The sequence below is a fragment of the Pseudonaja textilis genome, chromosome 7 (assembly GCF_049901715.1).
Source record: "Pseudonaja textilis isolate UNSWEBS1 chromosome 7, rPseTex1.2, whole genome shotgun sequence".
NCBI classification, from domain to species: Eukaryota; Metazoa; Chordata; class Lepidosauria; order Squamata; family Elapidae; genus Pseudonaja; species Pseudonaja textilis.
Window position 1 is genome coordinate 23,402,041 of NC_141996.1, and position 26,718 is coordinate 23,428,758.

Consider the following 26,718-nt stretch of genomic DNA (forward strand, 5'->3'; position numbering starts at 1 on the left):
CATGGGGGGTGTGCAGCACGCCCCTGAACTCCATTTTGGGGCCTTCTGGGCCTCAGGGGAGCCTCCTGGGGGGCATTTTTGCTCTCAGGAAACTTCCCTGGGGCCCAGGAAGGAAAAATGGAGGGTGTTGTGGGGGGAATGCTATGCCCCCCCCAACCATTTTTTGCCCTCCTGGGCCTCAGGAAAGCTTCCTGGTCGAAGCAAGGGGAATCCTGGCACAGGTGATCATAGGAACAGCTGATTGTGGGGAAGAGGGAAAAAGGCTTCCCTGGGATTCAGGGAGGAAGAAAAGGAGCAGGGGGGACACATAGCACTCCCCCTGCGCTCTGTTTTGGGGCCTTCTGGGCCTCAGGGAAGTCTCCTGGGGGGTGTTTTTGCTCTCAGGAAGCTTCCCTGGTGGTCCAGGAAGGCAAAAATGGGGGGGGGGGGGCTGTGCTGCCCTCCACTTTTGCCCTCCTGGGCCTCAGGGAAGCCTCCTGGGCTAAGCAGTAAGTGAGGTGAATCCCGGCACAGCTGAGCATAGGAACAGCTGATCGTGCGCAGGGGGAAATAAAAGAAATCCCTTAAGGAGTGACTGGGCAGGGAAGAATGCAGTCAGCGATGTCAAGCATGTACGCAATGATGCACATGCTCAAAAAGGACTGATGGGCGGGGCGGGCAGAGAGAGGCAGGGCCAGCCTGGGGCACGATTTGCCAGTTCTCTGAACTGTACAGAATCATAACAACCGGTCCTATAGAACCATTCCAAACTGGTAGAATCCCACTCCTGAGTAAATACTTTTTAACAGAATTGTAGTTACGGCAGAGAGATAAGAATAAAGAGCCCTCTGGCTGCTGTCCTGCTAGAGTGCCAATCGAAAAACTTCTTAAAATTCCCTTCAGTTTGAAATAACAACTACATTCATGGAAGGCACATGGACTTGGAAGAAATAGTTAAATTCTCTCTTTTGATCACCTTTGTAATGGACTTTCTCCCCCTACCCCAAATAAGTATATGAAATGCATTGACCTATTTATCATCTAATTTAACTTTTATTAAGCACATTATTATAAGTGCTTTACATGTATGAAATATCAAATAGTTCTTGCTCATAAATTTAATTCTTCTCTATGCCTTTTATGCTGGTTTAATATTATTGGATGTTGATTTGAAGCACAAGCAGTTTTGGGAACACTGATGTACATGATGTTTGTATTTGTTATAAACCACTATTTATGAATCTTTAGACATTTATTATTCCGTCTTATTTTATGCAATTCAGGAAAGTACTATTTTATCCCTAACATATTTGCAGGTTTTACATTTTATACATTTCATTTTTTTCACCAATAATAGTTTGTAGCAATGAAACATTCACCATTTAGTTCAATTCACTTCTTCAGCACATGTGCAACAACTTAACATTCAGTAAGTAATGGCAGAAGATTAAACTTGAAAGGATGTACAATTAATTATCACGAAGTGTCTCATTATGTCCATAACCTCAAATTGTATAATTTATCATGATTTAGCTATCATTTATAAAAAAATATAGTAAATCCTAGATGAAGCTTAAAAGGATGGGTTTTGAATCAAGTTTCAGAGTTATTTTATGCTCTGGTTATTATTGTAATAACAAAAGTGGACAAACACCTATGCACATGAGCAATATAATCTAAACTTTATGAGAAAAAGGACAGTTGTGAGCTATCAAACCCCAATGTGGTGGCCACAGGAGTTGTGCAGATGGTTAACAGGCTAAGAATAACTACAGACAATAAGAGACGTGTGGGAGGGCTCAAATGGAGATGATGAGCTACCAATATCTATTCCTGACATGCCAGAAAAAGAATTTTAAAGAGCAATTTCTCTTTTGTCTCCAATCGTTGCCTGTACATGAATTTTAAACTGCTGCTATCCAGAGAAATTCGCCTTCATTTTATGAAACAACTATATTTGAGAAGAGATACCATGCTTTGCATCGAGAACACCTCAAATTTGGTACTAGCATCTCCAGTTTAAAAAGAAGCAGATGATGACAAAGATCTTGTTTTGGGATATTACTGGACAAAATTACCATGTAGATCCAACTAGTAAATATGTCTAAGCAAATAATACAAAAAATTAATAATTTGCTCTAATGCAACTCCCACTATTAACCAGAGAATGTGTCCACTTAAATGTGATTTTAATTTTACTTTTAAAATCTTTTTTTTTAAACATTTAATTTTAAAACTGGAAACTGGTTTAGCGACTGTTCAAAGTTACAACAGCAGTGAAAAAAGTGACACTCGTAATTGTTTTTCACACTTACAACTCTTGCAGCATCCTCATGGTCATGTGATCAAAATTCGGGCACTTGGCAACTGGCATGTATTTATAATTATTGCAGTGCCCTGGGGTCATATGAACACCTTTTCCAAGCATCTGACAAGCAAAGTGAATGGAGAAGCCAGATTTGCTCAACCATGTCACTACGTTAGCAACTGTAGTGGTTCACTTAACAACTGTGACAAGAAAGGTCATAAAATGGGACAAAATTAACAAGAAATGTCTTGCTTAGCAATGGAAATTTATGATCGTATGTTGAGGAGTATCTGTAATAAATCAGTAATACTGTTTCTCCCCATATAGTCCTATATTTCCATTATAAATAAAAGTGGCAGGAGATAAAGCCAGGTATTTTGTTATGATGAATGCTGACTTACCCAGAAATAATGTACTAATAATGTATTAAGACTAAGGTACACCATGTTAGGATGATGTAGATTAGAGATCCTGGAAGGTTAGAAGTAGTAGCATATTTTAATATATCTTTACAGAAATAGATGCAGCCACACCAATCATGGTTGCCAGGATTTGTCCTTACCATTGTAGATGTCCCTACCATCCCAGTCAATTGTCTGTCTCTAGTTTAACAGATGTAAACCACTCATTTCTGCCAAAAATGCTACAAAATGGCACACCATCAGTTCTAGTCATATATGCGACATTGAACATAGCAAAAATTCAGTGTTTTCCATTTTCTTCCTCTAGATTTAAATGGATGAATGCTTCTCTTTATAGACTTTACTCTGAATAGCTCTACATCGTACAGCTATCGACTAGCATAATCTTGTGATATTCTTTTGCAATGGAGCTATGGAGACACAAGTCAACTAATTAAAATCCCATAATAGCTCAGGTAGTGTTGATTAAATGTTGCATATGTTTATTGATGGTTTTTTTTTCTGTTGATAGAGTTTTACACAAAGGAATCCAGCTAGACTTCTAGAATTACTTTTCATGCTGTGAGATAAATATCTTTTATTGCTTTTGCCTGCATTTGGCTATAAAATGAGGGCAATAATCCTTAGCATTTCACATGGCCTACTTAAATGCCAGTTAATGCGGTGAAGTTATTTAGCTGAAATATGCTACAGTAGAGCAAATACTGAATTTTGTACATCAAATCTGAAGATGTGTTACCAAGGGAGCCTGCGCTGTATAATCCCCATTGCCAAATTGTGTAGCGTGGTGTATGCCCAATTAATTTTCTGGGATCAAATGCCTTTGCCTCTTGAAGACATAAGAGATTGGTGTGAGACATGAGATTTCATTTAGGGAATGAGCTGGGTTTGGTTGCTTTGGACCAATTCTCTAGCTTCCTGGAGCAGAAGCAGAATCCATACTAAGGAACTCAAACTGAATTAGGACACTGAATCAGGTCAAAGATCTTCATGTTTGATTGGAAGTTTATGAGTGCTGTAGAAAGACAGACACTGTAACTGAAAAGAATGCTGCATGTACCTTTTCTTTCTCTATAGAGCAACCACAATGAGGAGAGGAAGGAAAGATGGGAATGGAACCGATTGACTGATAGGTCCGCCTTACACTTGCTAATTATTCTTGCAGTGCGCTGAATGAAATGCACAATTAAAATGTTATATTAGAAACATGCAACAGATTTTTTTTTATCAGGCCGAATGAGAATTGACACTAAAATAATTCAGCAGAATTTCCCTGGATAGCATCATGTATAGGCAATACTTGGCGATAAAAAACATTCCCTCTTTTATAGGAGAAACAATCAATTTATGGAAACTTTTTTATTTATATAAGTGATTATTTTATTGAAGACTGATGGAGGAAAAAATCTTTAGATGCTGGCCATTTCAAGTTCTGAATGTTGTAGCAATTTGCTGTAAAATAAAGAGCTAGTTTCTTAGGAGTGGTTAAGATGCTGGTCTAGAAATCAGGAGAGTTGTGAGTTCTACTCCTGCCTTAGGCATGAATACTAGTTGGGTGACTTTGGGCTGATCATTCTCTTTTGGTCCAATCCAGCTCATAGGGTTGTTATGGGAAAACTGGGAGGCAGGAGTATTACGTAGGTTTGCTGCCTTCAGTTTACCAAGCGAATATAAATATCTAGATTGACAATCACAACTGGGAGTGGAATTTTGATCACTAAGTGATGCAGTTGTTAAGCAGGTCACCATGTGACCAGACCCAATTTTACAATTGTTATTGCAAGCATTAAGTGACTCTTCATAGTTATTAAATGATTCACATGGTCATCTAAGTGAATCTCTTGGTCATTAGCAAATCCAGCTTCCCCAATTGAGTTTGCATGTTGGAAGCCAGCTGGGAAGACTCATGTAATCAAAAATCACAATCAAGTGACCACAAGATGCTGCAATTGTTGTAAATATGAACTGCAATCCCATGACCATGATGATATGATGGTTTTAACTTCAAAAATGGTCATAAGTCATTTTTTTTTCAAGGCTGTTAAAACTTCAAGCCATCATTAAATGAAATGAATTCAAGAACACCTGAATATATGTTTATCCTAAAGATAAATCGATCTGACATGATAAAAATCTAATAATCAACCAACTCACAGCATCTCTGTTTGGCATTGAAGATAAAACAAATACAATCCAATGGAAACAAAAGAGATGACAGAGCAGCCAATAATGAGTTAAAATATTATCTGCTAGTATTAATACATTTTTGGTCTTGATCTATCAGCTGTGTGATGCAGGAAAATACTAGCTAATTTAAAGTGTTGACAGCTGTGATGTGAGCAACCATGCATGCTTGAAAGTTACTTTTTCTTTTGAAATCTAGAATACTCCTAGATAATTAATGTACGTGTATATATGTGCAAAACATGCTTTCCAATATGACCCTCAAGTCAATTCAAAAAAATTCAGTTGTAAAATAACCATTCTTCAACATTTCTTCCTGAACTTTGACTCAATCTTTACAAACCTCCTTTGACTAAGCTGATTACTAATGAATTATTTTTTTAAAAAAATTATGATGAGTATTTTCAGGCTTTATAACTAAATAACATTTAAACTATAAAACATACTTACCATGTCCAACCATGCTTGTTTGACATGGAGTATTTTTCCATAATTGCTGTAAGACGGAGCAGGGAAAATTTTTGTAGCAGATTTAGCTGAGCAGCTGACTGATTGCTGATCTGGAGTGATCCTAGGGTATGGCTAAGTTGGTGAGAGATATGGAAACTGTGCCAACGTAATCGCCTTTATGTACATACAAAAAAAATGGAATAAAATGTCTGATTGTCATGATAGATTTGTTTTTTTAAAAATCTGTGATGGATTAAAAGACTTTGTCCTAGAGTCAGAAGAATGTGACTCTAAATCTAAAATGGCTTTCCTTTTACAAGATTCTGTTTAAAAACCTATTCGTTTGAGGCATGTTATAGCAACAATAACAGTTTAAAATTGCCATTTCTAGTAAATTTCATTTGCTCTACTAGATGCCATTCTATTTCTGGGACATTTATAGATGAATACAGTGATATGGAACATTCAATAATTTAATGTTCTTGTGCATCAAGATTTTATGCAGGTACAATAGATCCAATGAGTACAAAAATATTATTCTGATGAATGAAGCATAATCTAAGATGAAGTGAAATTTTTCACACTGTTAAAAGACAACTTTATATTGCTTAGACAAAAAAGGGGAACTCCAATTCCTTATTCCATTCAGCCTGCATATCACCTGGATTTATCAATAACACGCATTTATAAATAAATATGGGAATTCTTATCTCACAGGCTTTAGTGATTACGGCTCATAAATTAAGTATCTCCCAATTTAAAAATCCACTGATCCAAACTGAGTTATCAATAAAAGTTGTAGTTATTAATATTACCAGTGGGTGGCAACAGTCAAATTGTATTTATCCTTTAACATAAAAAATGATAACATCATTATCATCCAATAATTGATCTAGTATAAAAATGCCAGCATCTATCAAGATCTTCCATATAATGTTTTAAAAAAATAAATTTTAGCATCTAGATTACCACAAGATTACCACAATTTGGTGTGAGAAAAAGAATCAAAATGCAAATTTTCAGTAATAGTATATTTATACTATTCCAGAAATAGTTTTGAACTGATGTATCAGAGACAGAAAATATTGCTAATTCATTATATTTTGAGCCACAAACAGTCCACCTAATTATGGTTATGCAAAATCCAATACCTGTTAAAAATATGCATATGTGTGTCTGATTCAAGAGTCAAGAAATCAACGCCTCTATTTTTAACTGCAACTTTTTCTAGGTAATTTTGGGAATTGAAAACCCCCATAGAAATATACAGAACAATGCACCGAGTGTTTAAAAATATCTCCTGGATAAGTATATGATAATTCTATGCAAAATATAAAGTATTATAGAAATTATATTATTTTTTAAATGTTATTTACCCCCAGGTAAGGCTATCAATATCTAAAGAATTATATTGATTTGAGAAATGTGAGATGGAATAATAATACAGTGCATTCAGTGCATATATGAAATGATACTTGCATTTGCTCTTCGCATCAATTCTAAATTAAACGAGCTAAAGAATATCCCACAATTTATCCAAAACATAATAATCAAGCACATCAGTGTTACAATCAAAATATGAAATTCAGAAATAGACAATAAAATGCTATCAGCAAACAACACCAATTTTATTCTGATGAATTGTGTAAAATACCATGGATATTATGATCTGATATAGTGGTTCTCAAACATATTAGTCTCAGAACCCCTTTATATTTTTAAAACTGACTGAGAACCCAAAGACGTTTGGTTTATGTGGGTTATATCTATCAATATTTATTGTATTAGAAATAAACATTCTACCGCTGCACAGTTGAGAGCATCTTAACTAGCTGTACCTCAGTTTGGTATGGAAATTGCACTATAAAAGAAAAAAAGGCATTACAGAGGGTGGTGAAAACCGCCCAACACATTATAGGGATTCCACTTCCTGCCATTGTGGACATTCAGAGGAAACGATGTCTGCATAAAGCCCACAGCATTGTTAAGGAGTTTGCATAAAGCCCACAGCATCCAGCCCACAAACTGTTTACTCTTCTTCCATCTGGGAGGAGGTTCAGGTGCCTGCAGTCTAAGACCAGCAGGCTAGGGAACAGCTTTTACCACACAGCAGTTTCCTTGCTGAACTCCTCAGTTTGTTTGTCCCCACAGTTATGCTGATGCTTCCCTTGATAATATATGATGTATTTTGTATAATTCTCTGTGCATTTGTACTTATATTCAATGTGTCCACAAACATTTTGTACAGTTGTATATGTTCAAATATGTGAAGTCATGCTTATCCTTGTGTGCTCATGTATATACATTTTGTTGTGTTTTCCATTGACATATTCATAGATGCCTTGCATATTTGCATACATATATTTATATTTTACTGTTGTTTTGCACTTCTGGTTGGATGCTAACTGCATTTTGTTGCCTGTATCCATGGCAATGACAATAAAGTTGAATCTAATCTAATCTAATCTAAAAAACAGAAATTGTAATGTATTTATTTGACTTTGCAGGCTTGCTGAAAGGAGAACACTCCGAGACCCACTGATCTAGTATAGTAGCAGAAACTAAAGGATGTAAACAAATATCAAAGTGGAAATTATATATATTTCTCCACTATCTTTACAGGTAGTAGAGCCAGCTTGGTGTAGCAATTAAAACATCAGGTTAGAAACTAGAAAACCATGAGTTCTGGTCCTGCCTTAGGCAAAAGTCAGCTGGGTTACCTTGATCTGATCACTTTCTCTCAGCCCTAGGAAGGAGGCAACGAAAAACCACTTCTGAAAACTGCAGGTACCTATCCAGGCAGTTTCTGAGAATTGGATACTATTAAATGGAAGGAAAAAAAAGGGCAATAACTCTACTGAATTTTACTGTATAGTGCAGAGGTGGTATTCAGCACGTTCTGATCAGTTCTGGAGAACCGGTAGCGGAAATTTTAAGCAGTTCAGAGGACCAGCAAATACCACCCATCATTCCCCTGCCACGCCCACCAAGCCACGCCCACAGAACTGGTGGTAAAAATTTTTGAATCCCACCACTGGATATAGTGCAACATTAATTCAGTATCAGGGGTTTTCAGTTCAATGTATAGAATGTGAAGAATGTGTTTATTTTCATAGTACACTGAAGATGGTATTTAATTTTGTTGTATGAGGTGCAATGACAATAAAGTAAAGTAAACTAAACTAAAAATGACCATCTAGAATCTGGACTTATTTGGTATTTCACATTTGGCTATGTAATTTACTAATACTATCTATGCCTTTTATCAAAGGCTTTTTTCCATATCAAACAATATAATATTATCATTGCCTTTTCTGTCTTTGCTCAGATCATCAAATCCTCCCAATCACTTTTGCTTTGGGCATTATCCACTGTTTGCTCCACCACAGCTCATCATATAGTTAAACCTTACTCTCAATCTTTGAAGTAAAGAAGATTCTCCATCCTTGATCTAATCCTCTTAAAGCAATGTTTCAAGTAGCTGGAAAATTTCAAACGGCTGTTATTCCAAGACTCTATTTTCATAGGATGCTGTAATTGTTGTTATTTTTGACCATTCAAGTTGGCAAGAGAATTTAGTAGAAGATTTTGTGGGATTACTCCGATTTAAAATTGAAACTGTAAATTATATATAGCATTATGAATTGCAATTAATTGCTATGATTTCGATATAGGAACAAATACATAACTGAAAAACAGTGTATTTTAATTTCCCTGTTTCCCATTCTTAGAAGTGTGATCTGCTACAAACCTGCTTGGTCTGGTAAGGGATGCTCCAACACCAGAGTCTCTTCTTTCTCTGACACCAGGAGCTTCTGATTCATTGAGAGATGCCCCGTCTTGGTCAATATCACTTGGGGTTGTATGGCCATCAGACACTGAGTTCTGTTCAAACTCTAAAGAAATTTTACTTGGTGACTGACATGATAATGACTCAAATTCACCAATGGATAAAGCATTCTTTTTTTGTTCTGGTAATACATTTTTTGACCAGTCATCAATATATTCCTGAAGTCCATTGACATGTTGCAAGATACCATCCAAATGAGGAAAAAGATTTTCCCTTTCCAGATCCAGAAGATCTCCTGTGCTGGCACATAGATGAGAACTTGGAACATTGTCATAAATGCTAACTCTACTTTCCTTTGAACAGGAAACAAGGGGTTTGTGTTCTTTAGATGTCTTGTTGGTTAATGAAACACTGTCTCTCTTCCAGTTCAGGACATTGTCTGTAGGCGAGAGACTTTCAATGGAAAGTGCCTTAGGAAATGTTCCTGGTTTGTGGTCTTTGGGAATATGAAATATTAGGTTTTCTTGGGAGTGAAATTCATTTTTGCAGCTTTGATCTATCACCTGTCTCAGTGTTGATCCTGTAAGAACATCTAGATCTTCTAGGTACATGCCACCCCGTTTATTTGCTTCATGGTGTTTGCGTTCTTTTAAGGAAGGAGTGCTTATGGTGCTGTTGTTAATCTCCAGTTGGCTGTTTTCACTGCTGCAATTGGCTGAAAATGGAGATCCTTGTCTGACTGGATCTTGGAGTACAACTGTTTTATTTTGGAAGTCTCCATTTTCTACTTGCACACATTGCATTTCCTTTAAGATTCTGGGCTCATGCTGCAGAACAGGTGTACCAATGACTGAGAGATTAGTCAGTCCAGACCCTTTTAATTTTCCAGATTGTCCTCTGGGTTTTAATGTCTCCATACGCTTCAGAAAGGTTTTTGCTCTGGTTCGTGTTTTCTCATTCCTGAAGTTGGGAGAGACTTCTGAAAGCTGGGAAGAAGGACCACCAATTGCAGAGGGGACTTGCACAGAACTGTTTTTGATACAGTATTGTCCTGAATGATTAGTTTCCCTGAGGAGGCTTGTGATTCCAGACTGACTCCTATGGTCACTTCCTCCACTGCTCTCACTGTGAATAGAGGACACCTCAGGCTCACTCAAATCAGTAAGCACACTTTCGTTGCTGGTTGTGATTTTCATTTTAATGTCCCCTTGAAAGTCATGTTTGCCTGATTGATGAATCAAGGGATCAGAGTCTTCTACTCGAGACCATCTCTGGCTTGCTCTTTGGAAAGTCCACTTATTACTGATGGCACAAAGGTCTTCTTCATCTGAGTCTTCACACTGAAAACAAGACATAACATTTGAATGTCCATCCGTCCATCTACTGATAACAAGCGTAATACATCATTTTTCATCTTTCCTTTCATCACTTTTGATTTGCAGACTAATGGCTAATAATGACATGCAAGTTTTCATATGTATTTGCATATGAAATACCCTTTTACCCTTTCATATGCATTTGCGTATGATACCCTTTTATCTACACTCGCCCAAACACATGTCATCCATCCATCCATCCATCCACACATAATCTTGCTCTTCTTTCCATTTTTTAATCCTCCTCTTCATCAGTAGTCTGTGGATCAAGGATGTTTTGTTGCCATTAGCAATGGCAAATAATGTTCTTTTTGCTTAATATTTGCTGAAGCCATCAGAAATATTAAGGAGCGTCAGCTAACTGAACATACATACACAGAGGGTGAAGAAAAGTTTGTAACTACCAGTTTCCAATGGTCATCAGGACATTGGATGGTCAAAATATTTTCTCATCTTGTACCAGCAAAATCAAATTGTCTTGCCATTTACGGAGAGACAGATAAGAAATAAATATCAATCAATGGGTATTTCAGAGGCTCTTGTCTTCAAAATAGAGGGTGCTGGTTCAACCATGGGTCACAATGAAATTTCATCAAATCCTAAGGAATCTAAGTTTTACTGGTTCAAACTCAAAAATGTATTAGTGTCTAAAGAAAGATCTCAGGATTTGTTTTGATTAGCGACTAGTTTGATGGAAATTATAAGTTTCTTGAAAATGACAATGGAAGCCCAGACAGTACCCTAGAACTTTGGTTTCCTAAGATTTCATGCTATTCAGAATGTAGCACTGAAATCCATCTGAACTATGTTCCTAACTTTCTATTTTTGCTGAAATCTTGGCTCTTGACATTCAGACATTCAGTTTAGTTGTCCTGACTTTGTGGCAAGCCTTATTTTCTATTTCTACCTTTTACACGATGAATTCTGCTATGCATTATTAGCTTTCTGTATTATTAATTTGATAGGGGTCTGATTTTTTTTTCAGCTGTTTACTTACCTCTCTAAACACAAGAGTATAGGGACTAACAAAGATGCTTTTTCCAAGAGGCAACTGGCCTTTCTTGGTTTTTTTTTTTCTCTGAAAACATTTTGCTTCTCATCCAAGGATCTTCTTCAGCTCAAAACTGAAGACAAGAGTATAGGGTCTTGAAGTGCAAAAGCTTGGATGGCAAAATGTTGTACTAGCTAAGTATGTTTTAAATAGTTCTGGGTAGGATGAAAAAATAGATAAGATTCAATTCGTATTGAATTGCAATGTAAATGCTAAATAGTAGAAAGGGACTTGGCTGCATATGGGAAGAGGTAAAGGCAAATGCAGTAAAATAATGATTTACTGAATGACAGAATATTAAATTTCTTAATGTGCTTTGAACATCTGTCTACTTTCCCAGAGGAATCTAAAAATAGAGTAATTACATTATTCACAAGTAGCAAAGTTACTGAAGGTCTTTCTGTTATGATGCACATAAAAATTAGAGATTATATGAAGCTAAGAAATAAAAATATTATCTGAATAATTTCATATACACAGGAAATAAAAAATATAACTTTACTTAAAATAAAATTGTTAAATACTTAGATTTTCTGAAAAAATCCTTTTGTATTAAAAAAAAAGATTTCATTTCTTAATTATTTTAGTTCTCATTTTGAGTTGTTTGCCTTCATGTATTGTCAAAGCTGAAATGTTATGTATATTTTTCTATGAGCAATTATTACTGAACAGAATGGGGCTTCAGATTAAAAGTCTGTTGGATTGAAAAGGATATCATGACATCATCCTAATTATACCTGATCCCTGATTAGCAGGATCACCCAAGTAATTTACGCTCAAAGCTGAAAATTACTTCTTCGTCCTAAGGAATTTTCACTCTAAATGTTGATAGAGACCACAAAGCAAAAAGGAAAAACACTGAAGTATGTTTTCTGAGATATGAGTCATTGGGAGACTGTAAGTTCACGGAAAAGTATATAATAACAAAATGATTTTCTCTTGGTTATTTGAACTCTTGTCATCATATGGTCAGACTATTGTAATTTGCTTTTACGTGGAGCTGCCTTCAAAAACCATTCAGCCAGTTCACTATGGACTGTTGAAGGATTATCTAGATCTCCTCAGGTAACACCATTATTGCTGGAATTGCATGCTGTCAGTCATTGTCAGTGAGATTCAAGCCTCTAGACACTCATTTTTAAAGCCCAACACGGCCTAGGGTCTACATTTTTCCATCTTTTCCAAATAGAATCTGCTCTTCTGATGGAATTTAGTAGAGAAGCCCTACTGAGGTTCCAAGATTTGAGGGAATGCTATCTATAGGCATTTTGTGCTTGAGCACTTTCAGAATACAAATCACATTTTTTTGAGTGCACCCCTCAGCCTGACAAATGGTATGAATGCCTGCTTTAAGTCTACTTGAAAAGGAATAAAACGAAACAGCATTGGCATCCTATCCCTTCTTATTTTGCTTCAAGCACTGCTGGCAATGACTTTTCCAGCACCAATGAAAAGAATTTGTCAAGCATTTTGAGAGAGAATCCAATGTGTACAAGGTTCCTTGGAGCAATGATCTGTACTATGCAAGCTCCTGATTAAAAAGTGCCCCAGGGAGAGGAGTGCCTTGTAAATAAAATGTTATTGGCTCCCTTACAAAAGTTTTCATATCAAACAACATTTTCTACATTCCTTCTTAAAACCCCTTAAGCCTTAGATAACGCCTGTGTTATACAATGAGCAGTAAACATGGCAAACTTTATTTTAATAAGTCAGCACAAATGAAAGAAAATAAAGCAAAAACAAAAAAAAGTCTGTTGCTTTTTATCTGGCAATGAATCATGTTGTAGGGTCATACTCAGACTACCTAGTTAACTAAACAGGCTTTCCTTGTATTTTGAAAAGACCCTTGGGAATTGTTTTCTCTTACAATACAGTCTCTATGCAGATACCTTCAAATCCCTACATTCTTAGTGAGCAGTTAAAAAGGAGCCGGAGAAAGCCTTTCTCTAAGACATTGGATGTGGTGGGGGAGACCTGTCACAATCTGGGTTTTGAATCTCCATATGAGATTTCTCTAGGAGAAGGAAGGTATAAACAGAACAGAAACTAATTTTCTAGGATGCCTTAGAAAAAGCATATTGATAAATCATGAACTTTACTTCATCATAGTCAATCTTCAAAAACACAGTGATGGCTGTTGATTAAAAACATTTCTTCTATATGCTGCATCTGGAAACACTTTTTTAATTTTCTTATCAATATAGGCCATTGTTGGACTTTATAAATGATGCAAAAATTACAAGGTGATAACATTTGTATTTGAGGTTCAACAATTAGATACAACATCATCTGGGGCTTTGATTTCAGGAGATTTAAAGTATTTTCACCTACATAAAAATATATGAATGCGCATGTACTTGCCTTTTTTCTTTGAAAGTTCAGATCAAGTTTCATTGAGGCACATTTATTCAGTGTGTTCAATCGTCTAAAAATAAAACAAGAATCATACTGAACTTATTGACTGGCTCTTCATAATATCAAATTTAGTTTCTTCTTTGATTTGAATGCAAGATGCATGATTAATTCCTATGAATGAGATGAGAATAGGAAATTACATTATCTTGAAGCCCATATAATCTAGCAAATAGTCTGATGGTTTGAAAAAAATAGGTATTTGTTATCATAACTAGAAATGGACTTTTATATAAAATTTAAACAAAATTTAAGCACAAATGCATCCTCTCTATCAAGCCCTCCACCTAATGCCCTCTATTAGAAATAAAATTATTTATTTGCCAAAATGTATAATGCATTTCACCTGTGATTTTAGGCAGTTTATATACTGTTTAAGAAAAAAAAAAGACCATCACTATCTGAGGCAGGGATCATCAACACTGCAAGCATCTGTGTCCAGTTAACTGACACTTCTTGTGTCAGAATTTTTGTAAAAGTGCTGTGTTAACAGTCTTCCTGGATGCCCAAAGAAAAGTGGCTGTCTTTGAAGGCTACTGCTTCCAGATGAAGGGGCTACTGCTGAGAAGACTTGCCGCTGGACCCCCAATCCTTGGAAACTAGGCTCCCATATAACAACTTGAATGATGTATCAATATACATCACAAAAATGTCTAAACAGTTCTGAAAAAAATAAAGCCTGAATATTTGTGCTTTACTGTTCTAATTGCAGTAAAATCTAAAGACTGTAAGTAATTAAAAGAATACCAAATGAACAGGTTATATATAAGAAAAGTAAGGTAGTACAGTCGTACTCATATAGAATAGTTTACCATTTAGAATATTTTAAAAGACATGTAGGAGGCAGAGTACATTTGTACGTGCATGAAATATAGGCCACATAAAGCAAAAGCATACATTAAACCACTGAGAAATAGAGACATGCCTGCTATGCATAGTATAACCATTCTAATGTTGGTATCTGTTCTTGAGGGCAGTTCCAAAATTCATTGCTGAATAAACTTTTCTCTTCACTTGTTAGGTTCCTCTGTTTGATTGGCCTGGAATTATTATTCCATAACACCTACTTTCTATAAACTCTATCTTGGTGTCATTTTTAGACCACGAGTTGATCTCCTCACGATTAAATATTTAAGAAATGACAGAATCCATTTGAAAAAAAAAAGAAAGGTATTTTTTTTCAAAGTGAACGCCTATGTTTTAATTAAGGCAATGCCAATTTAAGATGATTATTTTTAGGCAAAAATTATGTCCTATCTTCTGTGGCCTTTCTAAAACTTTGAAACAGATTGCCAAAGATATGAAAAAAATTAAGTCTTTAGTTTTCTGATTAAATCTGGTCCACTTGGATTCTTACACCCATTTGAAGTGGCAATGGCAGAAGACATGATTCTCCATCTGTGATATCTGTCAGATCCTAGGCAAGACCATTTTAAGAAACACTAATCAGTAATATCTTGTTACCCTTTGAGTGTGAGAAGCTAAATAAAATTAAAATGCTAGAACAATGTTCTACAGCAGGGGTGTCAAACTCGTCATCACGGCAGCATCACGTGACCTATCGGGACTTTTTCCCCCCTTTGCTAAACCGGGCAGGGCGGTACCAGCATGTGATGCATCTGGCCCGCGGGCTACAAGTTTGACACCCCTGTTCTACAGAAAAGGTGTTGTGAAATTATTTCCTTGCAGTTTGCCCACAGAAGCAACAATTCATATATGGTGAACTCATTCATAACTAACACTCTTTGAAAACCTAGCAGGTTTTTTAAAGGCATTTTTTAAGGTTTCATTTTCCAATTCTGATCCATTCAGGAAGCTCAAGTTTACTTAAGGCCCAGCTTTGGGAACCAGCTGAGTTGCTGCAAACCAAGGATGAATAAAACCCATAATTTCCAGCAGAGAAAGGAGGTTGGTAGCAATCAAAATCTGCCTAAAATTTGCAGAATCCTCTGCATTGTGTAAAACGCCATAACTTTACAAAGGATACTAAAATAATAATATGAAACAGAAAGCACATTACCTACAAAGAGTTTCTACAAGGTCTTTGTCAAGGAAATCATGATCTTTTTTCACAGCAGCAATATCAACAGGGAACTGGTAATCTACAAGAGAAGAACTATTTATTTCCATAGCAACAAACACTTGACTTTGAGAGATATTGGATACATTCTCAAACAATATATACAACATAAATAAAACTTATTCATTAAAATGATGTTAATGTATCCTGTTCTGAATGCAATACAACATTAGAAGGTTCATTTTTCAACCTTTTTTGGTAAATAAGTAACAGTCAGTAAATAGTAATGTTCCAGTCACTAGTATAGAAAGAGTTATTGTTCATTCACTGCCTGATTTTTCTACTCTCCATCCCTTCGGCTAATAAATACAGAAAGTAAAAGTTTAACATATTTGAAAGACAAGGAGTTAGGGAAGGCGGCATTATTCCAGCAGAAAGCTCTTTTACTCTTCTGCATTCACCACATCATCATTATTAGCATTGCCTTTAATGAAAAGCACATGTAAATTGCATACTGACATCATACAAACTACTTGCCAATAAAATAATTTGAGCTTATAACACTAAGCCTTCTATTTGGCCTTTAAAAGACACTCTGCTGGTCATTCTCAAAAAATTGTGGGTGGAAACCAGGCAAAACCCAAATTTTTTGACAGTGCCAGTCAAAATGTTAGGGTCCTGTTAGATTCTCATTTTTTTTCAAGTTTAGAACACACTGCAAAAAACATTTCACATTAGCTGAGGTACATCTACACAATACGGAATCTAAGAATATCTCAACATGCAGATTTCATTATTTAATTCAATGTGATTTTCTAGTTAACCCAAAATTAGTATTTCTATTGATGAAATCTACCAGATTTAGTTCTAACGCTTTGGAAGATGCATGTGTATTCCCTTCAACAATAAAGCATCAAAAAACACAATAATCTTTGCTGTAACTAATGTTATGGATTAAACATGGATTTCTAAAGCATACCTTCATAAAGTTGAGCATACTGAGGAAATCCAGCAGCGCGTAACCAAGCACAGGACTCTTTTGCTTCACGCTCTGAGGAATAAAGAAAAAAAACCACACCAAACAATGTATTATTAATACACAATTTTATAACTTTGGTCTTTTAGACAATTGTTTAGAAAACTATTCCAATAAAGCAAGCAACTTTTGTAAAACATATTCAGTTTTTTTAACTCTGATATTCTATGTTCTATGTACTTAGGATCTGCACATTTGAATATTTTCATTTCAAATTCATACTTCATTTATATCAGACCAGGTGTCCTGCACAATTTCAGCAACCCAATGGGAGCAGTGGAAAAGCTACATGAAATCATACAACTTCCCTGGAGTGCACCTCAAATCAGTGTGACAGTATTTTGATTGTAATCAGCATTTTCATGGACAGTATCACACCTATATTATTTAATATCATGTGATTAAAAATAGCAATGTCTAATCTTATACTTCCAATTCTCGCAGGAATGCAATAGGCAGATGGCTGATTTTGAAATTGCAGAATCTCGAAGGGAGGAGAAACAACAATGGGGAAGTGATTCTTGTGAGGAGTTTGAGCAGAAGCTAAGGAAATGGGGAGGAAAATAAAAAAGTTTGGTGAAAACTTTCAAGACCTTGTGCGGGAGCTGAAAAAGAAACAAGGTAGAAACATCTGGATCGGACAGAGTCTAGGGAGGAGTATGTGGGTTGTCATCCTGGTCAATCGAAAGATATCTCTTGTTCTAAAAGAACCCAGTCAAACTATGATATATAAATGGTGCTCTAACAGGAACAGATTGTGCATTAAGGGGGCAATTTTATACACACATGTCACAATGGAGATGGAGGAGGTGCTTGCCAAGTCCAAATAGACCTATTATCAAAGGTTTGGTGAGGTATTTGGTAGTCTTGGGGGAGGAGGGAGGGAATTGGAAGATCAAATACAAAGCATGCTGGTAGTTATACATTAGGAAAAATGCATACATTACTGCACAAAATATTATTAAAGAGCATATTCTAAAAAAATTATTTTACAAAAATATGCATATACTACAAACATTATGAGACATAAAAACTATGCATGGAAGTTATTGTGCAGTCTATTAAAAGAGGCAAAAAACTGAAATGGTAATAACAAGAAAAATGGAAAATTGGTGAAATTAAAATGGAAAAGCTACATTCATCTCTATTGGTTAGCAGTCATAAATTCAATTAACTATGGCTAGTAACATGCCATTCATTATTCATTTGCCAAAAGCATGTCGTTTGTCAATATCTGCGATCAGGTATTGTCACCTGCCACCAAAGATGTCACTATTTGTCAAAAAGCAAAATAGTGCTTTACGCATGTTATGTGCATATTTAGGAAATGAATTGTTAATACTTTAAAAAACTCCCAGCAAGTATATTCATAGAAGACTTCCTTTAATGATTCTTGTTTGACATGAAAATATATTTGAAATATGGAAATTTGTTTTATTTCCTCTGCTTTTGATGAGACAAGCTCAGGTATATACGTGTTCTTCAACTTACTCATGCATGCCTCACAAGTAGATTTAGTTATATAATTCTTTCCACATGAGCAACTGTGTGACCATAAGATTTATTATCTAGAGCAGGTGAAAATGTGTATAAATTTCTCCGCATTAATTTTTTATTGCAAAAATATACTGACCTGCCTAATTCCAAACTGAGCGATAAAAGAGTGATAGTACGGCATACACATGAATGTGAGGCTATATCCATGTGCACAAATAAAAATCAATGATTGTGACTACATCTCATTCCTTGCACTGCTGAAGAAATGGCAGTGTGATAAAGAATGCCCACAGTGCCATCAATCTAATGTTTAAATAGCTTTTTTAACAAAGAAAGAAGAAAGGATAGTTTTATCACAGTTCTGTGCACTGACTCTTAAAGGCTATATAGTCAATACCATCTTTTTTAGAGCTGATGCAATGCTACTCTTTCAAAAGCGGGCAAACCTTTTCAGCAGCAAAATGTGACTGAAAAGAAAGGCTCTGCCCATTCAGCAGCTCTAAAGTTATGTGAAGGAAGCTTTGTTTTTTTTTTTCTAAAACGGATTCAACATGGAAGAATACAATTTTTAGATTCCATAGACAACTCAGTCTCAGTTCATTAGACTTTCTCCATGAATATTTTAGAAATGCTCTGAGATGTTAATCAGTATGTAATGGAAGATAGTTAACTAGTTACTATACTATTTATTTAGTATATTATATATTTATACTATACTGTATAAACATCTGAGTGAATGTAAATGTTACACAAGATTAGTATGCTCTATTATAGATGATGTATTGGATCATGTTAGTAAGTTTTTCACACAAAATGTAAAACACATTTCATGTAATGTATTAAAATACATCACATAATGTATCATATCTTTCATATAATGATAGCTTAGTATTGAATCTAACATGAGGATCAGATGGCATGAAACTTCCAAAGACATATTTCTATATATTTTTAGAGGCAAATAAGAGTACAACAAAAAAACCTTCGGTGTGTTTCATAACAAAAAAAGGAAACCTTTCTTCATGAGGCAATCCCCTATGACATCAAAGATATAATCAAATATTGATAAAGAGTTCTGTTAAGTACTTGTGTAATTTGTTCCTTCCTTTAGTTATGTTTTCTGAAATTCAAAAAATCTCAGAAGTTATTAATGGGTAATCATAGACCTTCCTGGGGAATTTAGTAGCCAGATTCAAAGCTATGATGGTCAGGTCCCCTCTATAGTCACATGATCGCACTTAGCGCATTCAGTAACCAGGCTACATTTACGACCACTGCAGTGTCCCATAGTCACATGACCAGGTTTTCTGATGGTTTTGCTGAAAGACAGTTTTTACTTCCAGGTTTGGCATCCTATAGCAAATTGTTGGCTCACTTAACAACCACAGCATTTGCTTAACAACTGCGTTAAAAAGGGTTGTAAAATCAAGCCAGTTGTGTCGGTGATCAGATTTACAACTGTCACCAACTTACAGGTGCAATGGGAAGGCTCCATTATGTTATAACTCAAGGACTACCTGAATTTAGATTTTAGTACCTCCCAACTTCACAATGTCTCTGGGTGGCTCACAACAATAACAACAAAATCCAATTGATTGATTTATTCATTAGATGCCATTAAGTCATTGTTGGCTCATAGCAGTCATACGGTTAAAATAAATAGGAAATATAATAAGGGAAATAATAGAATGGCAATTTGGACACTAACATCAATGCATAGGTAACAAATATTAGATACCTTTGATGAAGTATAGAGGAATTTTTTTCCACTCTACCGCAAGGGAGAAGAGCAAGTTTTAAGGCTTCTGGAATATGATTAAAGTGGGAGAAGGGCTTATTCCAGAAGACAGGCATATATATATGTACAAGGTGCAGGAGAAATATAGCATAATAATTCCCCTGTATTCCCTTTAGAGAGAATGGACTGTCGCATTTCATGTAATAGTAAATCAAATGAAGGCCTCTCAACTGAAATGAACTTCATTTTAATTATTCCTTTTAAAAATGTCCTTAAGCTTAAATAATTTAAATTGGATTACAGGTAGTTCTCGACTTACAACAGTTCACTTAATGACTGTTCAAAGTTACAACAGCACTGAAAAGTGACTTATGACCATTTTTTCACACTTATGATCTTATGGTCACATGATTTATATTTGGATGCTTGACAGTTGACTCACATTTATGTTTATTTATATTTTTTTCACTGTCCCGGGGTCATGTGATCACCTTTTGCAACCTTCTGATAAGCAAAGTCAATGGAAAAATGAGATTTACTTAACAACAATATTACTAATTTAACAATTTAACAAATGTGGCAAGAAAGCTCATAAAATGGGGCAAAATTTCCTTAACAAATTTCTCACTTAGCAACATACATTTTGGGCTCAATTGTGGTCATAAGTTGAGGACTACCTGTATTTCAAATCTATTGTTGGACAATACTTTTATTAAGACTAACTCAAATGATACAAAATAACATGTATGATTTTGATCTATATTTGCAATGACTCTATGGTAGAAAACTATTATTATATCTTTAAGAAGTTGGCTAAGAAGATTTTTGCATGATTCTACAGTTCGGGGTATGCCTTAATTCTTAAAAACTGACAGCTGCTAGCATTGTCCAAGAAGGCCTGAAGAGGCCCAACCTGGTACCCCTTCCTTTTTCTTTGGATGAAACTCCAAAATTTCCAAATAAGCTTTGGCTTGATAGCTAAGAATTCTGGGAACTACAGTCTTAAAACATTTGAAGGGAGCAATCTGGAAAAAATATAAGATATACAAGGATGGACCAATTTTTATGAATTTATTTTTCAACAGACAAGACCTTAGAACATAATGGGAAATTAGTCTGGGTGGCAACTGGGTCTGAAAAGGAGGCAGAGATAGTTATAATAAAATCCAAGGGATGCTGTACTCCCAAGAAATCACATGGGAAATAGTCATCCTCTGTAGTAACACTACAGATTCCTATTTCCCATGTAATTTCTAGGGATTTGAGTTCTATGAAGTTTACTTTGTAGATAAGTTTTTTATTGCTGAAATACTGTTCAATTTCCAGGAACTGTTTTCTGAAGAAACCAAACTGTGGACAAGTATTGCAATCCTAAAACATCTGACATTTCCACACTGGTGTGCATGTTTGTGTGTATTATGTACATGTGTGAGAGAAATCTGTATATCTTATAACATACATGTCAGAATCTCCTAATTAATTCTAATTAAAATCCTGGAAAGCAAAAGTAAATATAGATAGTTTAATATGGATAGTTTATTGAAATAAAGACTTGTATAAGATTAAACTCTAACTTGCTTAGGTTGCAAATTAATATTAAGAAATCAGAACTTCAAATTGAATTAAAGATCTCCAAAGAAGTTACAAAAACAGAGATGATATCCCACAAAAGTAGGAATATTTTAAAGTTTTAATTCATTCAAAGTATAACTAATTACTGTAAACTCCAACCTTTAATAATTTTAAAAAATTCAAGTGTGAATAAATGTAACCATTTTTGGCTGAGAAGGATTTTAGAAATAAAAATGAAATATTACCAAAATAATAGTTGTATTCAGACATTTAGAAATTCCTCTACAAGATGGACAAAATATAGTAAAAACCTTTAATACAGGTAGAAAATGTTCTAGATGTATTGAAAGGAAAACTTGGGCCTCCCAAATGTGATATACTATTAAAAAGGATTTCAACTAGACAAATCATTGCATTAATACATGATGATACAGAGAAAGCTTGGGTAACATGAACTACAAAGAATTTTAACATAAAATATATATTACCTTCCCATCATGGTACATAAGCGTATACAAATTATGTAAAATCTCTTTTTAGATATAACAGTTACATATATGGAAAAAATGGTTGAGCAATTTAAGATTAACTTAAATTTCATTTTCTTCTGCAACTAATGTTTTGATCTCCTTTAAACACAGAAGAACGAAGAATCTATTGATTCCTGGTGTCTAAATGGCCCAACATTTTCACTAGGCACCAATTTTACTTGAATGCAATAAGGTTATAGTAAAATCACATATGCTTCTTTGCCTCTACAGAAATTTAATTTTAAAAAACTAAATACAAAATCTATGAAACAATTATTTGCCTTAATAGCATTCTTTTACATGTGTATGTGTGAGCACACACAAATACACACACAAACTCACATACATACAAACACATACAAAATTTTACTCATAGCAAAGCACAGGTTTGTAACTTGTCAGTAAACTAGAATTAAATGCATATTATCATGAAGTATAATGTTGAGGATGAACACATGGGTATTAAATTGGTTCAGCTATTTAAAAAAATGAGATTAGCATAAATGGGTTTTGTGTTCACAATCAGATCCCTAACTCTTGAATTGTATTTCACCTACCGGAATATGGATGTCTTGGCTGGCAGCTAGTAGTTTACATTAGGTTTGATGAGTCATGCAAGTTATGCTGTATATAGTTGGTTTAAACAAACACTTTATAACTTTTCTGTTCAATATGTATTCCTGGTAGGAAGAAAAAAAATCAAAAATTCCAAATGTGGACTTTTTAAACAGCACCAGTGGGAAAAGAGCAAGATGACCCCAGTAACTTTGTCCAGATGCTATGAAATGGAAAAGATATTGGAACAAGCTGATTAACTAAGAAATTCTGTCTGCAGCCCTTTGTGTATCTAAGGATTAATGAGCAACTTTGAGGAGATGACAACCTGAGGTACAGCCTCAGACCAATAACCTTCAAATGGCTGTTAATTCCAGGAAAGTAATATGTGGCAAGGTTATTAAAGCAGTTTTAATGGAGTTTGAGGAAGAGGCCTTGGAAAACTATACAGACTATAGACAGGATATCTTCATTTATAAGACAACAAAATTTCCTTTCTAGAAAAATGCTCAGTTGGATTCCTGAAATGATTACTCAAAGGAAGATGTTTAAAGTTCTTATAAATAGTAGCTAAATTAGGGATTTGGGATGAAGACCGAGTACAGTAAATTATTCTTTTTGGGTGTGTTATTATAGCGCTCAGCTTCATAAAATAAATTAAAGTGAATTAAAATTGTCGAGATGATATTGCCTGTTTAAGCCCACATGATACCTTCCAAATATGTTAAGACTGCAACTCTGAAAATTCCTAACATGAATTAGGGACATGTAGCCCCCAAAGCCTTTAATAAGTACCAAGTTAGGAACAGTCTTTCAAAAGTTCTAGCTATGCTTACCGGGGATTTTAAATGTAGGTATCTAAGATTAGAGAAAATGCTAGGTAGTTTAGGAACAGTATTATATTTGAATAATATTTTATATTTTTACTAAAAATAAGTGGATGGTATTGGTGAGGGAAGGACAATCACTGTTGCTAAGCAAGACAGATGTTAGGTGAGTTGTGCTCCATTTTACAACCTTTCTTGCCACAATTGTTAAGTGAATCACTGCAGTTGTTAAAGTTAGCAACACAATTGTTAAGTTAATCTGGCTTTCCTATTGACTTCGCTTGCCAGAAGGTCACAAAAGGGATCACATGACCCCAGGACAGAACAACTGTCATAAATCTGAGTCAAAATTCAGCATTTGAATTTTGCAACAAAAATCACGGAGATGCTGCAATGATCATAATGTGAAAAGTGGTCATAAGTCAACTTTTTTCAGTGCCATTTTAACTTTAAATAGTCACTAAATGAACTGTGGTAAGTCAAAGACTGTCTGTATTGGAAGAAACTATATGTTGGTTTAGAATGAGATATGACTGGTAATCTCAGTTCTACATTTCCACCTTGGTTTTGACTGGAAATTCTGTCAAAGTCTTGATCTTGTCTCTACAGGTTATGTGGACTTGGATGGGGCAAAAGAGATAGAAGTTAAAATTGTCTACAAACTATCTAGCTCGCTATTATTCTATATTTCACTGTGGATGGGGGTCACTGCCCTGGAAGGGGTAAGTCTGTTGCTTGCATGCTTTCTGGGGTCATGGCTATGCTGGATTTGCAGGTGTAGGCTTTGGCCATAGGACTCTTCTCCCAGGCATTTGATAAAGTAGACCATAGCCTACTTCTTGGTAAGATGGAACAATGTGGGATAGACAATACCATCACCAGATATATTTACACTTAGCTGACCAAGCACACTCAGCATATATCCCTAATGTAACTATATCTACATGGAAGGAAGCATGCAGAGGGTATCTCAAAGTTCTACAATATCATGAGTCCAGTCAGTGCTCTTCAATATCTTCATAAATGACTTAGAGGAGTGGATTGAAGACCATCAGATTTGCAAATGATACCAAGCTGGTGAAGAATTGCTAACCCTTTGGAAGATAGACTCAAGATTCAGAAGGATCTTGACAGACTTAAGCATTTAGTCTTAGCCAACAAGATGCAGTTCAGTGGTGAGAAAAGTAAACTTCTGCTCTTAGGAAAAACATATGCTCAGGTACAGAATGGGCAGTATTTGGCTCAAAGGTAGTACCTGTGAAAAGGATCTAGCTGTCCTGGTAGATCAGCGCTTGACTCAACAATGTGTTGTTACTGCCAAAAAAGACAACACAGTACCACTCTATACTGCATTGGTGAAGCCACGTTTGGAATACTGCATCCAGTTTTGGTCACTACAATACAAAAAAGATTCTGGAACCGTAGAAAAAAATACAGTACAACTTTCTTGTACAAAAGTTGAGATTTTGTTTCCTTCTCTTACATATAAGTTTTTACTCCTAAATTATATAAACAATGGAGTTGATGAACAACAGTTGATGGGTAGGATTTTAAGACATATTAAGCCCAAATACTCTACTTATGGATTTCATTAACTATGCATGTGTTGGAAAAGAAAGAGAAGCAAAATAGATCAGATTAAATAGCACATATTAAGACCTGTAATTGCTTGCTATCTAGGGATCTGAAAAGGAAAAGGGGTTTGCAGACCCAAAAAGTTGAAACATAATAAAAAACAACAAGACAGCAGATGGTTACCAAGACTATGATTGCCTATCTTGAGGACAGCCGATACAAAAGAAGATCCTTTAAAGACTAAGAAGGTGCCCTTTCATTACACTTGGTCAATAAGGTCCATAAAGGCTTGTCTAAATGTGAAGGGATCGTTTTTGTATAGTTTTCTCACTAGGGGAACCAGTTGTTAATCTCTCTTTATCCCAGCAATTTCAAATTATAGTCCCTGATGGGCATGAGAAACAGCTTGATAGAACCAGAGTCTCTATAACGACATATTTGTCTCCCACTCTGTTGCTGCAATTTTTTTCTTAATGGTATCCATAAAAGCAAACTCCAAATACCAAATGCTTCTCACAGGAAGTACATAATTCCATACTGAAGGCATAAAATGAAATGAATGTGCATATTGTGCCTTAACTACTCTTTTTGCAGTTCAGCAAAACATTGACAATACAACACTGTTACATTTAATTCCAGGTATGTGTTCAGACACATACATACAAATGCTTGTGCACACACAGTTATGCAAAAATATAGAACTGTTGCTTCCCTCACATATTTCCTTGGGTTGATAATCCTCTTCATCTCATATCCATTTTTTAATACTAAGGAATGCTTTCCTCCTCTTAAAGTAGCTTACAAATATAATATATATATATATAAATAATAAATAATAATAATCTACCTTCTGAAGTGCAAGTATAAAACTAAAGGCCACATCAGAAAGAATATATGTGCAAAAGCAATATATTAAATAAAGCAGTAACCAAACCAGAATTATAATTGCACAGGTACAGTATATGTGGTACCTCGTTCAATAGTAGTAACTGTGAGAGGGATCTTGGAGTCCTAGTGGACAACCATTTTAAAATGAGCCAGCAGTGTGCAGATCTGCCAAAAAGCCAACACAGTTCTAGGCTGCATAAATAGAGGGATAGAATCAAGATCACATGAAGTGTTAACACCACTTTATAATGCCTTGGTAAGGCCACACTTTGAATACTGCATCCAATTTTGGTCACTACGATGTAAAAAAGATGTTGAGACTCTAGAAAAAGTGCAGAAAAGAGCAACAAAGATGATTAGGTGACTGGAGGCTAAAACATATGAAAAATGGTTGCAGGAACTGGGTATGTTTGGCTTAATGAAAAGAAGGGCTAGAGGTGACATGATAGCAGTGTTCCAATATCGCAGGGGCTGCCACAAAGAAGAGGAAGTCAAGCTACTCTACAAA

The 26,718-nt window shown here is 35.3% G+C and overlaps 1 protein-coding gene across 4 annotated transcripts in view; it reads right to left on the reverse strand.

Moving 5' to 3' along the window:
* Positions 1-26,718, reverse strand: part of STARD13 (StAR related lipid transfer domain containing 13) — a 117,041-nt gene that overhangs the window by 16,828 nt on the left and 73,495 nt on the right. For 3 of the 4 annotated variants that reach the window (XM_026708790.2, XM_026708789.2, XM_087937240.1), the window contains exons 2-6: positions 16,972-17,043; positions 15,993-16,074; positions 13,922-13,985; positions 9,095-10,473; positions 5,344-5,517 (exon numbers count right to left, since the gene is read on the reverse strand). In XM_026708790.2, the coding sequence (XP_026564575.2) occupies positions 5,344-5,517; positions 9,095-10,473; positions 13,922-13,985; positions 15,993-16,074; positions 16,972-17,043 (1,771 nt within the window). Of the gene's footprint in view, positions 1-5,343; positions 5,518-9,094; positions 10,474-13,921; positions 13,986-15,992; positions 16,075-16,971; positions 17,044-22,922; positions 23,165-26,718 lie in introns of those variants that run through there. The other variant, XM_087937239.1, reaches the window with a different exon arrangement.